Source organism: Coenobita brevimanus, chromosome 8 (genome assembly GCF_032717465.1).
Source record: "Coenobita brevimanus isolate Jiangsu-jjx chromosome 8, ASM3271746v2, whole genome shotgun sequence".
Taxonomy (NCBI): domain Eukaryota; kingdom Metazoa; phylum Arthropoda; class Malacostraca; order Decapoda; family Coenobitidae; genus Coenobita; species Coenobita brevimanus.
The window spans coordinates 26,912,461-26,930,580 of NC_136961.1; the positions used below are offsets into that span (position 1 = coordinate 26,912,461).

The 18,120-nt window shown below is 40.1% G+C and overlaps 1 protein-coding gene across 1 annotated transcript in view; it reads left to right on the forward strand.

Annotated features, from left to right (window-relative positions):
- The first annotated feature begins 1,064 nt into the window (after positions 1–1,064).
- The window catches only part of LOC145407155 (ionotropic receptor 93a-like), an 89,336-nt gene continuing 72,280 nt past the window's right edge, over positions 1,065–18,120 (forward strand). Inside the window, exons 1-3 of the mRNA XM_080278180.1 lie at positions 1,065–1,070; positions 1,593–1,773; positions 3,619–3,718. Of these exons, the coding sequence (XP_080134306.1) occupies positions 1,065–1,070; positions 1,593–1,773; positions 3,619–3,718 (287 nt within the window). The remainder of the gene's footprint in view (positions 1,071–1,592; positions 1,774–3,618; positions 3,719–18,120) is intronic.

Consider the following 18,120-nt stretch of genomic DNA (forward strand, 5'->3'; position numbering starts at 1 on the left):
CCCGAGAGAATAACTTCCGCAATGCGCAAAAGCACACTCAGATGGCTTCCGGCCATGGAAGCAATAATCATTACAGGGAAAATCAAAGAAATCCTGCCTGAGGGCCTCCCAGTCCACAGCTCGAAAATGCCAGTCTTCATGATAATTCCTGAATGATACGTGCATAATATTCGTTAACTGTATTAAAAACGCAAAAATGTCTTGTTCACTTACGTCTTTGCTCTTCAGTAACTTGTATTACTTGCATCCATTTACAGCATTTGTAGAGTGTAGAGAATGTGAGTTATTTTTAATCACTTAAACTTAGACTAAATGAATAAGTGCAGTGTAATCTATCAAGGAAAGATAATCGAGATGCTTCCTTTCTAGCACCAGTATTTCACATGTATACTGAGGGAACACAATACACAGTAGCATAATCTCAGTGACACAAAGTGATACAAAGGTTGGTCTCTTGAAATCGTCAGCAAGCCACCCAAACATGGATACAAAAATATCTACAAGATGAATAAATAGCACACATGACGGAAATTCTCTGTCTTGTGTGCCTGTGTATGAGTCTGTGTAACAATTGGACGAACCTGGATAGATGGAAGTTCATCGAGCACTGAGCACTGACTGATGCCACGGTTAAGTGCATCTCAGGCAACTGCCCTCATGTACAATATAGGCCTCACTACAGTATACCTCTACTGAGTGAAATTAACAATATGCTCGTCCTAATAAGCTAGGAAAAAAAAAAAAAACTATGCTTTACTTGTGAACCTGATAGTGAGCGTCATTAAGATGGAACTAGTTATAAAGTGAAAATATTAAAATACCGAAATACAAATGGGTTGCAAGAAAAATACAGAACGGAAAATAAAGAGCCGAGGAAGACAAGAAGCACAACGAAGAGGCTAAGTATGAAACAGCTGATGATAAAATTATATCAGGTATGTCAAGTAAGCTACGTATACTAGTATTTGTTGGAAATCAGGAAACAAGAGGCTGACCTATGATGATAAGGTTTGTTATGGCCAGGTGATAATCGCATGTAAATGAAAACCAAGTAGGTTCGTGAAATGCAGGTACACGAGGTGCTGAATATTTAGAACAGTATGAAGATGGCAAAGGTGGTTAGCGGTGTGGAGCTGTGGTGGGAGCGACGAAGATGGTAGGTCATAGTACTGAAAGGTTTCAGCGACATTCACGGTTACAGGAGGCGGGTGATAGAAATTTTGGAGATCCTTAATGGATATTATTATAACAATTTTAGGAGTGTACAGTCTGAGAAACAAGCAACTCCCCTAGGTCTGATAAATACATAGCGGAAACGTTGAATCATTCCAGATCCATAAGCTGAAAAGGGATTTTCGTTGTGCTTCATGAGTTGTAAATTTTCTTCAGATAATAACTGGGAGATATTTGTGCCTCTGAGAGTATGCTGTGTATGATTTTATAATGACACATTTAAACATTAGTAGTTAGTTAAGCATCCTAACTAAAGAAACTAGTGACCTTCGACATACTACTGAATAAACAATATTGCCAGGGACATATTAGTATGTTTGAATAATGCAAAGCTGTTTAACTGAATGCCTCCCTTGCAGGCCGTGGAATCTGGAATATTTCGCGAGCTTGGGGACCTGTTGGACACAGATAGAGTGACCTTCAAAACGTTTAGCGAGTTGCCAGGTAGTATGGACAAGTTGGTGAGGGCCGGCACCCATGCCATCTTTGATATCGACGTCAACTTTTGGAATATGATGGCTGAAGACTTCTCAGTGACAGGTTATTTTACAGATTTATAGCTAAGATAAGAAAAATCTCGTATGTTAACTTGCTACTTATTCAGAGAGTATTTCAATGATCCAAAAAACATAGAAGTGCTTCAGGTACCCAAATTCAGTGAAGAAATCATGCTGTTAACGATCACCGGTGTTTGATTCATATATAGAAGTACATAAATAGACAAATAGATGGATGGGTGGATGGATAAACGTTTTCGTCTTTCCAACATGTTTGGAAATATAGATATGAAGTGACCATCGTCTTCCTAAAGCCAACAGCAATTTTTCCTTTGCTGTGGCACATTATATTTAACGAAATTTCAGGAGATTCATTATGAAGAAAGGCGTGTGATTGACTGATGTTTTACAAAAAATTATTTTTATGGATGACGAATGTGGATATGATTGACTGCGTTAGGAGAAATGCATCGAGGTGGTTTGGCCATATGGAGAGGATGGAGAGCGGGAAACTAAAGAGAAGAGTGTATGTGAGTGAGGTGGAAGGGGAGGGGAGGGAAGGGGAGACCGAGGATGAGATGGGGGAATGGAGAGGAGAGGTCTATGAGGGAGGGGAATGTGAGCTGGGGGGAGGGCAGTGAAATGGCGGGGGAAAGGGCTACATAAAAGTGATTTATTTGTGGCCACCCCTTACAGGATTAAGACGTCTGGCAATAGATAGACAGATTGATAGATATATATTATAGCACGCCATGACTGAAAAATTCAGATGTTGTCACCTGGGTTTAAGAGGAAAAGCTAAAACCAAATAGCAGCAGCAGCAGCAGCAGCAGCAGTAGTAGTAGTAGTAGTAGTAGCAGTAGTAGTAGTAGTAATCATCATCATCATCATCATCATCATCGAGACCTCGTTTCCCACCCTAGGGCTGGGTGAGTTGCGACGTCCAGACAGCCCAAATTTGCCCAGTCCAATGGACCACACTTCCATTCACTCATCACTCAAGCTCCAGGAATCCTGGTTCTATCTGATACGCCTAAAACTACCTCCATATATCGTATCTTCACATAAACGTATCCGATAGAGTCAGTTCGAACGCTGCCACGTTAAAGAGGGATTCCAGATCCTTGATCATGCACTTCTCACAACATTCATCCAGCCAGCTCGATCTCTTGTGACTCCCCTAGCTTCACCAACTTCCATACCTCTCCTCCTCACACACTCATCCATCATATCCCTCCATCTTTTCCATGGCCTACCTCGCCTCCTTCCTCCTGCAAATTCGCTCTAATAATAATTTTAATAACAATAATAATTTTAACAACAACAACAACAACAACAACAATAATAATAATAATAATAATAATAATAATAATAATGTGACAGTACTGAATAGGTTAACAGAATAATTTTCACTCCTTCAATAGGAAGCGTCTAACCTGGACTAAATATTATCCTTTCACGAAAACAACAATAAGTCTGTAAATGTTAGTATGGTGTTGAATGAGTCAGAGATCGTTTTCTTTTAGCAAAATCAGAGCCTCTGTTTTAAGCTTTACAGTTAGTAGTAGTATTAGCAATGATATTAGTATTAATGGTAGTATTAGTAGTGGCAGCAGTAGTAGTAGTAGTAGTAATAGTACTTTCTGTAACCCCAGGTTCATTTGTTGAGCTATGTGAACCCAGTAGACTGCAGGCTGAAGTTGTCACCCTCCTGCAGTCCACCATCCCCCCTTCAGGGGATAAGGAAGGAGCTGAGGGGCGTTTGCATAACCAGACAACTGAGCCGCCCAGCTTTATTAGTGCAACTGCGCAAAGGTGCCCATTTCCAGCACCATTTTAAGCCTGAAATTATTTAATTGAAGTACAAAATCGGTCTCTTCCTGAACAGGTAAATGCGACTTCTACCTTGGAAGGGACACTTACCTACCCTACCAACTGGCCATGATAGCACAGAAGAACAGTCCTTTAACTCCTGTCGTTGATGAAGGGTAAAGTACGAGGAAATGCTGTAGAACAAGAGAATATACAGGTGTCCCAGGAATTGACCTATTAAATTCAGGGTGCAATTCCTGTGATTATTCTAAGACACAAATATTGTGCGAACATATATCGGATTTGCAGTGTCTGTGGAGTAAAGGGTACTTAAATATAAATGAAGATACCGATAAAACTTTCAATTTTCAACCTTTGCTGCCAGCCTTTCGACTCAGCATTGCTTTATTTTTACCGAAACTAGCAAGCAGTAATAAACAAGTACTCTATGACGAGCAAAGAAAAAAAATGTAATGAGAAACAGTAAATTGCTCAGAAGCAGAAGGGAAATGGAAAAAAAAAAAATCCCGTAACCGTCATTAAATTATATCCATAATACATTAATCACAACGATTCCGCATAATTCATAGAGCATTAATTTTATTTCTCAGAACGACTTCAAGACCCACCTCCTAAAGTTATTACACCAAGTCCTGGGACATCTTGTACAATCTTTAATGTCGAAACTAACTGTCCCTAAGGATTTCATGAAATCAATGGTTATACAAAATTCCTGTAATAAATATATATATATATATATATATATATATATATATATATATATATATATATATATATATATATATATATATATATATATATATATATATATATATCTCTCATCTCATGAGCCGTTTGAGTGTCCATTGCAAGACAGGCCTATCCCTACCAAAGTGGGGACGATACAGCCAATGTATTTCTACCAAGTGGCTTAGGCTGTCTAGCAGAGAGTGTATGTAGGGTGAGAAATGCTTGTAAGTGTAATTGCTGTGTTGGAGTGGCTTTGGATGTGTTTGTAGTCTGTGAACAAAGTGTAATCGGCCCGCACAAGCCGATTGGGTGCAAGCATAGCTTATAGTACGCGACACTGGTTGAACCACAGCACCCCATGTGTCCGCCAATGCAGTACTTGGCCAGAAGAATGCTCCCAAAGTTTATTACCCTGGCGGGGCGCGAACTCTCATTCTTCAGTATATGAAAACGCACACTGTATCACTGTACCACAGAGGCTACATATAGCCTATATATATATATATATATATATATATATATATATATATATATATATATATATATATATATATATATATATTATATAGATAGATAGAGTAGATAGATACAGATATATATATAGATATATATATATATATCTGTCTATCTATCTATAGCCCGACGCCCTAATCTGGCAAAGGGTGGCCGCAGACAAAACGCCTCGAAGTTGCTCCGTCACCCACCATTTAGACTACCCTCCTCCCAACTCACTCCTCCTTCCCTCATATATCTCTCAACTCCATCCCTTCACCTCATCCTCGGTCTTCCCCTCCCTTTCCCTCCCTCCACCTCACCTACATACACCCTCTTAGTCAGCATCATTCTCCATTCTCTCCATATGTCCAAACCACCTCAGTATATTTCTCCTAATCTTCTCAACCACATCCACATCCACCCCACGACGTTCATTCACTTCTTTGTTCATCAACCTGTCCCTCCATGTCACTCCACACGCTCCTCTCAAGTAACTCATTTCCACTGCTCTCACTCTTGACTTGTTCCTCTCTTGCAAAGGTCCATGCCTCGCTTCCATACATCAGGGTGGAGATCACAATACTATCATGCAGTGACTTCTTAACTTCCGTACTCACCTCCCTATTTATCATCACTGCTTTCAGTGAACCAACTACCTTTCTTCTCTGCTGTACCCTTTCACGCACTTCATCCCCCAAAGTTCCATCCTTACTCATCACAGTACCCAAGTACTTGAATGCATTCACATTCTCCATATCCTCGTCATCCAACCTCACTGTGCATTCTGTAACTTCATTCCTCCCAAACACCATAACTTTACTCTTGTTTACATTAACTTTCAGATTCCTCTTCCTACACACTGTCCCATATTCATTCACCAAACCTCGCAACTCTCATTCATCTTCTCTCAACAATACTGTATCATCAGCAAACAACAACACCGCAATCTTCCAAATCTCACCCTCATTCATTAGAGCCACCCCCACATCCACTGCCCTAAATTGCACCTCCTTTACAACCCCATCCACGTATATATTAAACAGCCATGGGGACATCACACAGCCCTGTTTCAGTCCCACATGGAGATCAAAGAACTCACTCAGCTCACCATCCACTCGCACCGTAGCCCTAGCTCCTTCGTACATACTTTTCACAGCACTCAACAATTTCCCCTCCACTCCATATATTCTCAATACCTTCCATATACCTTGTCTCTCTATTCTGTCATAAGCTTTCTCCAAGTCCATGAAGGCAGCATACACTTTCTTTCCCTTCTCTAGACACTTCTCCACTAAACATCTTAGAACAAATATCTGATCTACACAGCCTTTTCCCTTCCTAAATCCCCCTTGTTCTCCAACTAGCTCCTCTGTTATATGCCTAACCCTATCAATGAGTATTCTACCATATATTTTTCCAGTCGCACTAAGAAGGCAAATACCCCTATGGTTATTACATACTTCTCACTCCCCTTTTCCTTTGTATAAAGGAACAATTATACCTGACTTCCAGTCCTCCAGAACCCTTCCCTCTTCCCAAGCCAATCTACATAACTTCCATATCCACTCCACTACAATCTCACACCCGTACCTCAGCATGTCACCACACACTCCATCAATTCCTGGGGCTTTCCCATCTTGATCTTCTTCATTACTTCCACTATTTCCGTCCTACTGATCTCTTCTGCCCTCCTTTCATCTCTCCTTCTCCCAGCCATTCCCCAACCACTTATACTCACACTGCTCTCACTCTCTACATTAAACAAATCCTCAAGGTGCTCCTTCTATCTCCTCAATTTCTCTCTCTTCTCCACCAACAATCTATTATTCCTATCTTTCACTCCCCTACTATTACCCCTTTCACACTGCCTTACTTTCTTTACCTCCTTCCAAAACAATTTCTTACTCTCCCTCCATTTCACACTCAGATTCCTCCCAAACTCTTCATCCACTTACTTCTTACTCTCCTTCACCAATCTCTTCACCTCCCTTCTGCTGCTCACATATACCTCTCTCTTCTCTCTCTCATCTTCTCCCCTACCTCTATTCGCTAGCCATTCACTATATGCCTTCTTCTTTTGTTTCACAGCTCGTTTCACCTCATCATTCCACCATGCTGTCCCTTGCACACCCCTAAATCTCCTCCTCACTCCACAAATCACCTCACACGCTGCGCCTATCTCTTCCGTGAATATCTTACATATGTCTTCCACCCCTTCCATTTGCTCTAACTCATACCTTCCCAATCTTTCTTCCACTATGCTCTTATACTCTGCCATTTTCTCACTGTCTTGCAATTTCTCCACTCTTCTCACAGGAACTATTTCCTCCTGTCTTCCCCCTCGTCTGCTCAACCATTTTCTTTGCAGCCTTACCTTGGCCATCACTAAGTGATGGTCCGAGATTCCATTCCCCCACCCTCTCGACACTCTTGCATCCACCACTTGTCTTCTCATTCGCTCATCCACACACACACAGTCTATCATTGCCTTTCGTTCAACAAGTTCACCATCCATCCTCTTCATAACTCTCCATGTTTACCTGTGGATCATCTTATGCCGAAAGTAGGTGTTAGCTATTGTTAATCCCTTACCAGCACAGATATCCAACAAAGCACTGCCATTCCCATCTACTTCAGCTGGCACACCCCACTGACCAACCACTCCATCCACTCGTACATTCTCAACTTTGTCATTCATGTCTCCAATCAAAAACTCTCTCTCACTCCTCTTAAAGTTGTCCATACATGCTTCTACACTCACCCAAAACTCACCATTCACTCATGCCACTTGGTCCTCTGTCGGAGCATACGCACACACAATCGCCCACGTTTGTATCCCTACTTTCATCCTCACCCATACAATCCTTGCACCCAGTGTTCCATACTCTTTTATATTCTCCTTCCACTTCTTGCTTATCATTATACATACTCCCTCTCTTGCCCCTCTCATTCTCATTAACTCCTGCACATATACCTAAACCGTATTCCCATTCTCTCACCCATTCACCTTTCCATTTAGTTTGTCACTCCACATACATCCACTCTTGCATCCTCAAGCACCTGCACAATCGCTCTCTCTTTCACTTCATCATTCACTCCTCTCACATTCCATGTCCTCACCCTCAGACTCTCACATTCCATGTCCTCACCCTCAGAATGTCCTCTGTCTGTTCCTTAGTTGTCGACGTATGGTCCGTCCTGTTCTGAGGCGGTTTATTCGTTTGTTTAGTTAGTTCTTTTTACAGGGTGGGGCACTAACCCACCACCATATATATATATATATATATATATAATAAACCACTGTGCTTAGATTTTGTTGATTACGAAAAGGCTTTTGATTCAGTGGAGCACATATCAATCATAAATTCATTGCGAGAACAAGGAGTGAATGAGAACATTCTAAAACTGCTCGAGAACATATAGAACGGCTACAGTTAAATTATATGAGGACTCAGAAAGAATTAAGATTGAGGAGGGCGTGCATCAGGGAGGTACTGTTTCACCAAAATTATTTACAGCATCCCAAGAAAGTTTTTTCATAAAGCCAAATTGGGAAAACAAAGGAGTGAACATAGATGAAGAAAAGCTAAACCATTTAAGATTTGCAGATGACATTGTCCTAATCTCAGAAACAGTGGAGGCATTGCAAGAAATGGTAAATGACCTGAAATGAGAAAGTCTTAAAGCAGGACTGAAGATGTATCAGAGTAAAACTTAAGTAATGCTTAACCCCTTAACCGCGGGGCATCACTTTCGTGACGCTCGGGAGCAAGGGATCATACCGCGGGGTGTCACTTTTGTTATTCTGTGTTATTTTGAATTCACTTGGGCTTTCAAGTGATGGCTAGTATCATCTATCAGTACTACCAGTGTCCAGCTATACTCAGATCTGCCAGTGTCATCTGCACTCCTGTCCACTGTTGACAATTTAGTCATTTTTCCCCTGTCCTTGACTCGCCTCCTTACCTCCTTTCCATTACCCTCTCCTCCCGCCTGTCCAGCTGTGCTGTGCTACACAAATCCTGGACGGATTTTTCCATTCATTTTATCGATTAAAATGTGCCCTATGCCCTATTCTTATACATAATAATACATAAAAGAAAGAGAAAAGATAATTGATACTGCCATATGCCTGGAATGGGCTTATTATCACCTAGCAACACGCCACATATATATATATATATATATATATATATATATATACACACACACACACACACACACACGATGGGTTTTCAAAAAGTTTTGGCAACAGGGTAATAAAAGAAAAACTAATAGAGGCAAATTCCGCAGATACTCAAGTAATCACAAAATGGCATGTTATTTTCACATTAGCTAACGACATCCCTGAAAAAGTAAAAACATACTTAAAATATTACAAATACATATTAACACTTATCAAAAGACTTTGTTTTCTCTTCATAACCTCGTACAATGATGATGATTGCTGTATAGATGACGATGATTGCTGTATAATGACGACGATGATTGTAGTGCAGCTCCTACAGTGCCAATGTGGTGTGGCAACGAGATATTTGGCGGCACTGTAGGTAAGCAGTGAGTCTAGTCTGACCCCTCTGATAGGACGCCAGAAGGTTCATGTACGTCGGAAGAATCTGAATCAAGACACAGACGTTGACACTTTGCAGGAGGCGCAGTAATGTCTGCTTTGCAGGTCGAGGGCTGAGGATCTTCAAGTGTTGATGGTTGTCGCTTCATTGATGTTTTGGCAGAAAACTTTGTTATAGGAAGCGGTTTCTTCTTTTTCTTGGCATCATCAAACACATGCTGCAGATGTTGAAGGCAGGTTGTTATTCCTCTTGTGACACGAATGCTTCGTTCCATCGAAGGATCGTATTCCAGGATCACATCCTTTAACACCTGAGCCTGCTGAAAAACTGCTGCAAATTCCTCAAGTGTCCAAGATGCTGGTTCTGCCTCTTCTAAGTCTTCACCGTTATCATCATGATCAGTTGATGATGATGATTTCAGCATATCAGTGAGTTCCTCGTTGCAAAGGGATGCTCCCTGCCCTTCTATGTGTTCCTCTACTCCCTCCTCTCTCATGTCAGAGAAGCCTTACCCACCAGCATCCCTTGCAACATTCAAGATATCCTTGATTTCTTTATCAATAATGGGGAAGCCCTTAAAATCGATCACTACCTCACCCCATAATGGTTTCCAACATGCACTGACTGTCTCGGGCTTTACGCTATCTACAGCCTAAACAATAAGCATAATTGCACATGCAATTGTGAACTTCTTCCACTGTGATGTTGCAGTCAGGGTCAGTATCCAGTGCAGCACGTAGTCTCCCGAAGGTGAGGTGGGTACATGTGGCCTTAATGCACTTTATTATTCCTTGATCAAGCGGCTGCAATAACGCTGTGGTGATAGGAGGAAGAAACATATCTTCCACCTTCTCATCGGCGAAGCAGACTGACTGGGGATGCCCAGGAGCATTATCTGTTATGAGAAGGACCTTGAATGGTAATCATTAAATTTTCTCCTCCAGGTATTTCTTTGCTTCAGGAATGAAACACTTATGAATACATTCGAAGAATAAAATAGCTGTTACCCAAGCCTTTGGATTGTGTTGCCAGAACTCTGGCAAGCAATTTTTGTTTTTGTTCTTAAGGGCCCGGGGATTGTTACCACGATAGACTACTTCTGGCTTCATCACATAGCCTGCTACATTACAACACAACACCAGAGTCAAACGATCTTTATATGCCTTGAATCCTGGTGCTTGCTTAGCACTCTTATGAATGTAAGTACGATTGGGCATCTTCCAAAATAAAGAGATCTCATCACGGTTGAAAACTTGTTCAGGGAGGTATCCCTTATCTTCTATGAACGTCTTAAATTCATGTGGGAATACCTTAGCTGCAGCAACATTCGTCGATTCACCAGTGATCTTTAAGTTCTTCAAACTGTACTGCTTCACGTAACTAGCAAGCCATCCTTTTCTTGCCTTAAATTCATTCTGTTCACCCTCAACTCCCTCGCTGTAGTGCTGATAGAGGCTTAGCGCTTTTCTCCTCGAGCTGTAGAGCTCGAGGAGACTTGGGACGTTCCTCGTGATCTACGGTCGAGTCTCTCTCTCGGAAAGAAATCAATAAATCTTCTGTGGCAAGGTCAGTGGACCAGACTAAATATTCCGACCTGTAAACCGTACCTGGGCTACTGGGACACCGCCAATCCCCCCAGTCGCCTGGAAGAAAAAGTGTTGGCACGGTTACGGCTCAATGCCACCATTTTAACACATATGAAACCTTATATGGAAAGACGCTTCCCACCGCACTGTGACATCTGTGATCCGGTGTTATCTATCAGTCATATCATCCTGCGTTGTCGGCGATTTATTCGTGAACGTGCTTCACTTATAAATTACTGCGGCGCAGCAGACGTCCCCTTCACCCTTTCCACCATCCTGGGTGATGGGGACATTGTTATGACTGATAAATTGATGGCTTTCTTGAGAGAGACCGGACTGATCAGAGTGATGTGACTTTTTTACTGTGTGGTTATGGTTTTTATCAACGGTAAATATGTATATATTGTAATATTAATTAGGGTTGACAGTTGACATATTTTAAATAGTTCCTCCTCCCAGTGATCTATTTCTAATATAGATGTCCCCTACATTAAGCCAAGTTCCTCGCCTGACAGTCACCAGCTGATGAGTGCCAGTGTGCAATATAGGAAGGTATTGGGCACTTGCAGTCGATGGTGGTCTGCTGGGAGAGGTTCTTCACTTATTGTATAAATTATGTAAATACATTATACTATCCTGCTTAAGTTATTCTAATTAGGGACGACAGCTGACGTATATGGAAATGTTCCTGACTTGTCTGGTTCCCTTTCATATATCGATGTTCCCTATATTATGTTGTGCCTCGACTGACAGTCACCAGGTGATGAGTGCAGGTATGTCATGTAGAAAGGCATAACATATCTGCAGTCGATGGTGCTCTGTTAGTCAAGGTATTTTTATCATTAGTTTAAAGCCTAGCTATTTGTCTCTGTAGGATTTAGTATAGGTTAGCGATTTGTCTGTTAGGTGATTAGTTTTAGGGTCTTTAGATTAGTTTTTCTTTATAATATAAGGTATAAAAATATAAAGCCAAGAAAAAATTTAAAAAATAAAAATACCAAAAAAATAAATAAAATATATATATATATATATATATATATATATATATATATATATATATATATATATATATATATATATATATATATATATATATGTACGTTTGCATGAAAGTGTGTCTGTATGTATGCATGGAAGTGTGTGTGTGTGTGTGTGTGTGTGTGTGTGTGTGTGTGTGTATATATATGTTTGTATATATATGTATACATGTTTAAATGTATATACATATATATATATATATATATATATATATATATATATATATATATATATATATATATCCGGCCTTAATAACCAGGGGCTTCGGCCCCAATGGTTGATAGGCAAAAAAAAAAAAAAAAAAAAAATCCCTCAAAATTTTCCCATCAAGTGGGACATGTTTCTGTGTCACGTCCTGTAGCCACACGCTTAGCGCTTTCTCTGTCTTTGCAAGCACTTTATCCCTCACCTAGAGAGCATTTTTGCCGTTGTTGGATCAGCAGTAACACTTCTACGAATTTCTGTTTCTTTGTGCTTCAGTGTTTGAATGCTAGATTCATTTTTACCGCCTTTGCGCCCGACTTCAGTCAACGACATTCCACTTTTCAGCATATCTAAAATCTCTATTTTCTCTGCCAATGATAACACCTTACACTCTCTGTTTGATTTAGAAGGATTGCTTTTATCCTTTACTTGTTTCTTGGGAGCCATTTTTCACTTACACAATAAAAGTACAGTAGAGTTGTATACACGAGAAGGACGACGTCAACGAAAGTAGCCAACCGACTGGTGTTTACAATAAGACTGGGGGAGTGGCGGGAATGTCCGTGACAGTGTTGCCACTCCAGAATTTAAAAAGATCCAAGATTGCACCTCAGAAAACTCCAAGATTGACCTAAAAAACCCAAGATGTTCATTCTCACCGTACCCGAACATTTACCTTGTGTTAAAGTCTCGAAAATATGTATATACTTTCAACGTCTTACCTGGGATTTATACAGTACAGTACGTATTTAATGCATGTATACTTGTAGTGGAAGTTCTTCCGAATCACTGCTGGCATCTTCTGGGTGCAGAGTTGCCACTTCTGACTTGGAACACCTCTCTATATAGCGCATGTGACATTTTCCACTTTTCATGTCACTTAGTAGAGATTTAGATGGATTCCAATTGCAGCAAGACCCTCCCTGCCGAGCGACTGCTTGCTTTGCAAGCATACGGTTTGCAACAGTTTCGGTTAATAACCTGTTAGAATGCTTGGTTTTAACAATGTTTATCTTAGAAAACATCCGCTCAACTGCGGCAGATGAATGTGGCAAGGCCAATAAATCTCGCATGAATGTTGCAATAGTAGAAAACTTTGCTTCATTGTTTCCATCTTTTACTTCAAGTAATTCTTGCCAAAAAGAGGTTGGTGACAGGTTCAAATTTCGAAGACTAGCCTTGGCATGCAACAGATCTTGCCACTGCTCTTGTAAGTCATCAAGGTCTGGCTCTTTCACGAGTGTGGGGAAATGAACAGCCAATTGTACAATTGATTTAGCATTTTGCAGCGGAGATAGAGCAACTTTTGGGTCAATAATAGTAAGCTGTGCTAGGACACCATCTTCTTCTAGGGGAAATCTCTTCTTTATCTGCGCACACAGTTCTACTAAAACTTTCTGACAGTCAACAAGGAACCTTTTTTTACTTTCACCAAGTGGTTCTTTCAGTAGCAGAGATTGACATCTTCCACCGAGATTTATACTGTCCATGTCAAGGTATACTGATACATCATGAGGGTTAATCACAGACAGCTTTTGACTCTCTAACACTTCATGGTTAACAAACATACTAAGGATGCTTCGATATTCATCAGCAATCGAAGAGTACAGTGTGCTAAGCCTAAAGTATTCTGCTTGGAATTCTTTGTTCATTTTATCCACTTTTCCAAGAATGTAGTTCAGGAATAACAACATGTGTCTAGTTCCCCGATTTGCCATAGTTTTATATATTTGTGATGCCCCATCAACTTGATCTGAAGTAGATTCCGATTGAAAAAATAGCAGGAGGGCATCCCACTGCTCCAGCACTCGTGATATTACTTGACCTCTTGATAACCACCGAGTCTGTGAAAGTTTTATCATCTTATGCTTGGGACTCTGAACGACCTCTTGAATCAGTTCAAATTGATGCTGACGCTTACTACTTCGTGAAAGGTAACAGCAAACGTCCTTGAGGAAGGTTTCAAGGAAGGACGGCAAATGCGCACATGCATGGTTAGCACACAGTGCGAAAGAATGGCATACACAACCAAGAATGAATACAGATGGTATATCTCTCTTCAAGAGTGCCTGAAATCCATTGCGTACACCCATCATTGTAGAGCAATTATCGCTGGCAAAACCAATAATGTTTGTAAGTGGTATGTCTTTGCTTTGAAACAGTTTTTTTACAGCCATGTACAGACCCTCTGCACTGGCATCTTCAACTTCCAGAATGTCTAATAACGCATCTGTCACTTTGCACTTGTTTTTGTCAAAGTATCTTACCATGACTGCAAGTATCTGGGCCACTGATACGTCGGTGCTTTCGTCAATAATTAAAGAAAACTTATTCTTCTTGCAGATTTCTGCAATTTCTTTGCGTTCTTCCCATGCTAGTCCATCCTGCATCACATATGAGGCCTTTGTTTTTTTCATAGTCATTTTCTTGGCAGTGTCACATTCGGGAAACATCCTTTTCATTACCTCAATTAGATGATCTGCTTGGGAAAATGCCATTCCATGTTCTGCCATATATGCAGACAACAATAACTCTGCATTATGCACTTTATTCTGCGAATCTTCCACTGGTTTCTTCATGAATTGTTGAATATTCACACATTTTTCTTTGATTCATAGTTTTTCACATGCTTAGGTGTAGCTTTGTGGTTCATTAACCCAGTTCTGTTGCAATTCTTCAACTTCGAATCACAAACCTTGCAATGTACAACATATTTATCATTTGGATCCTGCTTAATCCAGTCTTTTAACTCAGGGTCAGTTAACCACTCACTATTAAATGGTTGGTGGTACCACAACTTTCTTCTCTTTTTTGGTGGAGTTTTATCACCACTGCAGCTAGGATTCTCCAAGTCATTGTTCTTCAATTGGCTTGATCCTTACCATGCGACATGTATACACCTCCGCGATCTACAGCAAACTGAACGGCTGTCGTTAAAAACGCAGTGTTTCCCAGATACTGGCCGCGAACTGAACCTGTCCAGAGTCAGTACAGTCGTGTGTACGTGTCCACTCCCGGCCATACCTCGTTGAACTTCAGTGATGAAAAACAAGTCCATGACTCATATTTTATCGTCACCGAACATAATTGTTTTCCTTTCCAATTGATTAAGCATACAGATTTTTACGTTTAATGATATACAGCACTATATTATTACAGTATTCACATCAAAATATTTTGTTTTGATACACATAACAAAAACTCCAAGATTTATTAGATTCTTAGGAAAAAACTCCAAGACTCCAAGGTCGAAGCAAAAAACCCAAGATCTAGTAGAAAAACCCAAGGAGTGGCAACACTGGTCCGTGAGTGTGGGTACAGTGCTTCCACAACAAAAATTTTCTTTACCCCAGACAGTTCTGTGAATTACCCTAGATTACCCTAAATCATTACTTCATTCAGCAATTCGAGAGAGAGAGAGAGAGAGAAATGATTTCTATTTTTCTATTATTATTATTATTATTATTGGCTGACAAATAATGGAACTGCATAAGAACAGTATTATGTAAGTCAAAGTTACCTTCATGTTAATATTTAGGCATTTCCATAAAAATAACAAAAAACAATACTGAACATGTTTGTAGGAAAAAGATACTGCAACATTTTGGTATCAACAGAAACTCCATATGAAGAATGACATAACCCGTGACAATGAATGTGAAGCTTAATTTTTCTTCATGACACCTCTGTTAATCAGTGATACTAATGGGAACACATTTCATTTGTAAGACTTAATGGCTGTTCTACAGCAACAGAAACGAAACATTTTTCTTTGTGAAATACACTGTTGTGTCTCGTTCACAGCAATAAAACCGGAAGTCCTTATACCCAATCTACCATGCAAGTAAAGACAGAAGTTTTCATATTATGGTTGCATGCATATTTCATAGAACAAAGAGTGTATTATGCTACTATTAATTTAACAGTAATCCAGAGATGGAAGGCAGAACTCCAGTTTCCAAATAGGTGCAACATGCTATTTAATGAAGTACTGGAACTCGGTTCTCTCCTTAGAGCTGAAGCTTCTTTGCAGGTAAGTGTTGTTCTAAAGGAATGTGAATGTGTCTGATTACCCTAGATTCTATAATCTTACCCCAAACTTTGCCCAGTTACCTTAAAAACTCATTACCCCAAATTCTACCCCAACATAGGCTTGATTACCCTAAAATAGGGTAATTACCCGAAAAGTGGAAGCACTGTGAGAGTATGCTAACTGTAGCAATAAAAGAAGTGTGCATTTTGGGCCAATTTCAAATTAAGCTACAGTGCATAGTGCGGTATTAAAATAAGTTTGATCCGCGGAAACTTAAATCCGAGGATGCAAATTCCGCGGATTAACAGGGTCTACTGTGTGTATATATATATATATATATATATATATATATATATATATATATATATATATATATGTGTGTGTGTGTGTGTGTGTGTGTGTGTGTGTGTGTAATTTGTCCATTAGTATTTTTTTTTTTTAACTCAGCTGCCTATCTAAAAATCTCTTATCATATCTGGAGAATGCAAAACGTTATTTTCACACTTTAGACGAATTTCTCCTTTATTTTAAGCTTAGTGATTGCCACTACCTTTGGCTCATTTCTCCATTAACTTATCCAACTAATGCGCAGTCCCACTTCTTTTCCAGCCTTAAAACAAACAGCTTGTAAAACTCATTATCACTGCCCATGACTGCATTGGAGAGAGCTCCAACATACCTGACCTTTTTCTTACTAGTAAGCCACCCACGTACACTGTCAATCTTTCGTCTCCACTTGACCTTCGATCCCAGCTTAATCTCAGCAACCTGTCCTGTCAGCAATAACAGCTGTGGATGCACTCCTTTGTAGGCATCATCGTCTGTTTCACAACTGGCGAGTTAGTCACGGACTTTGATTGACCCTGGGCAAAACCAGACATAATACTCCCTGCCATCCGTTCCCACCAGTTCATCAGGCAGGCATTCCAGCAATCTGAGTAGGCCTAGTGAGTTTTAGGTGAAAGTAAACAAATTTGTTATAGCTTCTTAAGTAATAACGAAGATAATAACATATGCTAATTATCACTTTCAATACATCTGGATGTAATGAGAAGCTGTGTATCAGAAGTATGCAGTTCAGCTTAGAATTAATAACCCGATATCAGACAACTGAAATGTGTCAGTGACAGCACACAACACAATCAGTTCAATCAGTTGTTTTTCACAGGTGGCGTGAGGTAGCGAAGTATAACTTATAGATTTTAATGTTGAGCCACTAGTACATTACCTTCATAGATTTAGTTGGATAAATGTAACTGAAATGTCGTCAATATCATAACTAAATTTTGTGACTTATGAATTTGGGGTCATGTAAAAATTAGCATCTTACCCTTCCCAGTTATGCTTACACCCTCCTTCCACACTGACCCTCGCGTACCTTGCATCTCCTCCCTCTTTTCACTAATGGAGGAGCCAGTGGCGCAGTGGTTAGCATCTTTGGCCAACAGTTGGAAGAGCCCAGGCTTAAGACAGGGGCTAGTCACACTTTTGGATGATTTTTTTTTTTTTTTCCTGTCCTTGTCTATTCGGACCTATAATTTGGGTCTTACAGACCATCGCCTTGTGGAAGATTGAGACTTAGCAAAAACTGATTGTTTGCCATAATGATTCTCATACAGTCAATGAGCAGTAATCTGAGCTTTCTTTTCCGACCATTGCCAATTGGACCACCTGTGCGGTGATTATAGTGACTACAATAAGTTAATGTGGTTATTGACCAGAGGCAGCAAATATAAGGAACTAAGCAATATTTTCAAAGAATGCTGACATCAAAAGCAAAGTAAATTAATTAAACCTCTCACTCACAGTAAGTTTCAATAAGTTTCTTGTTCCACAACACATCGGCCTTCTCCTCTCCTACCCACCCACTGCACACTCCAAAAAAGTGCATTCTCGGCTTA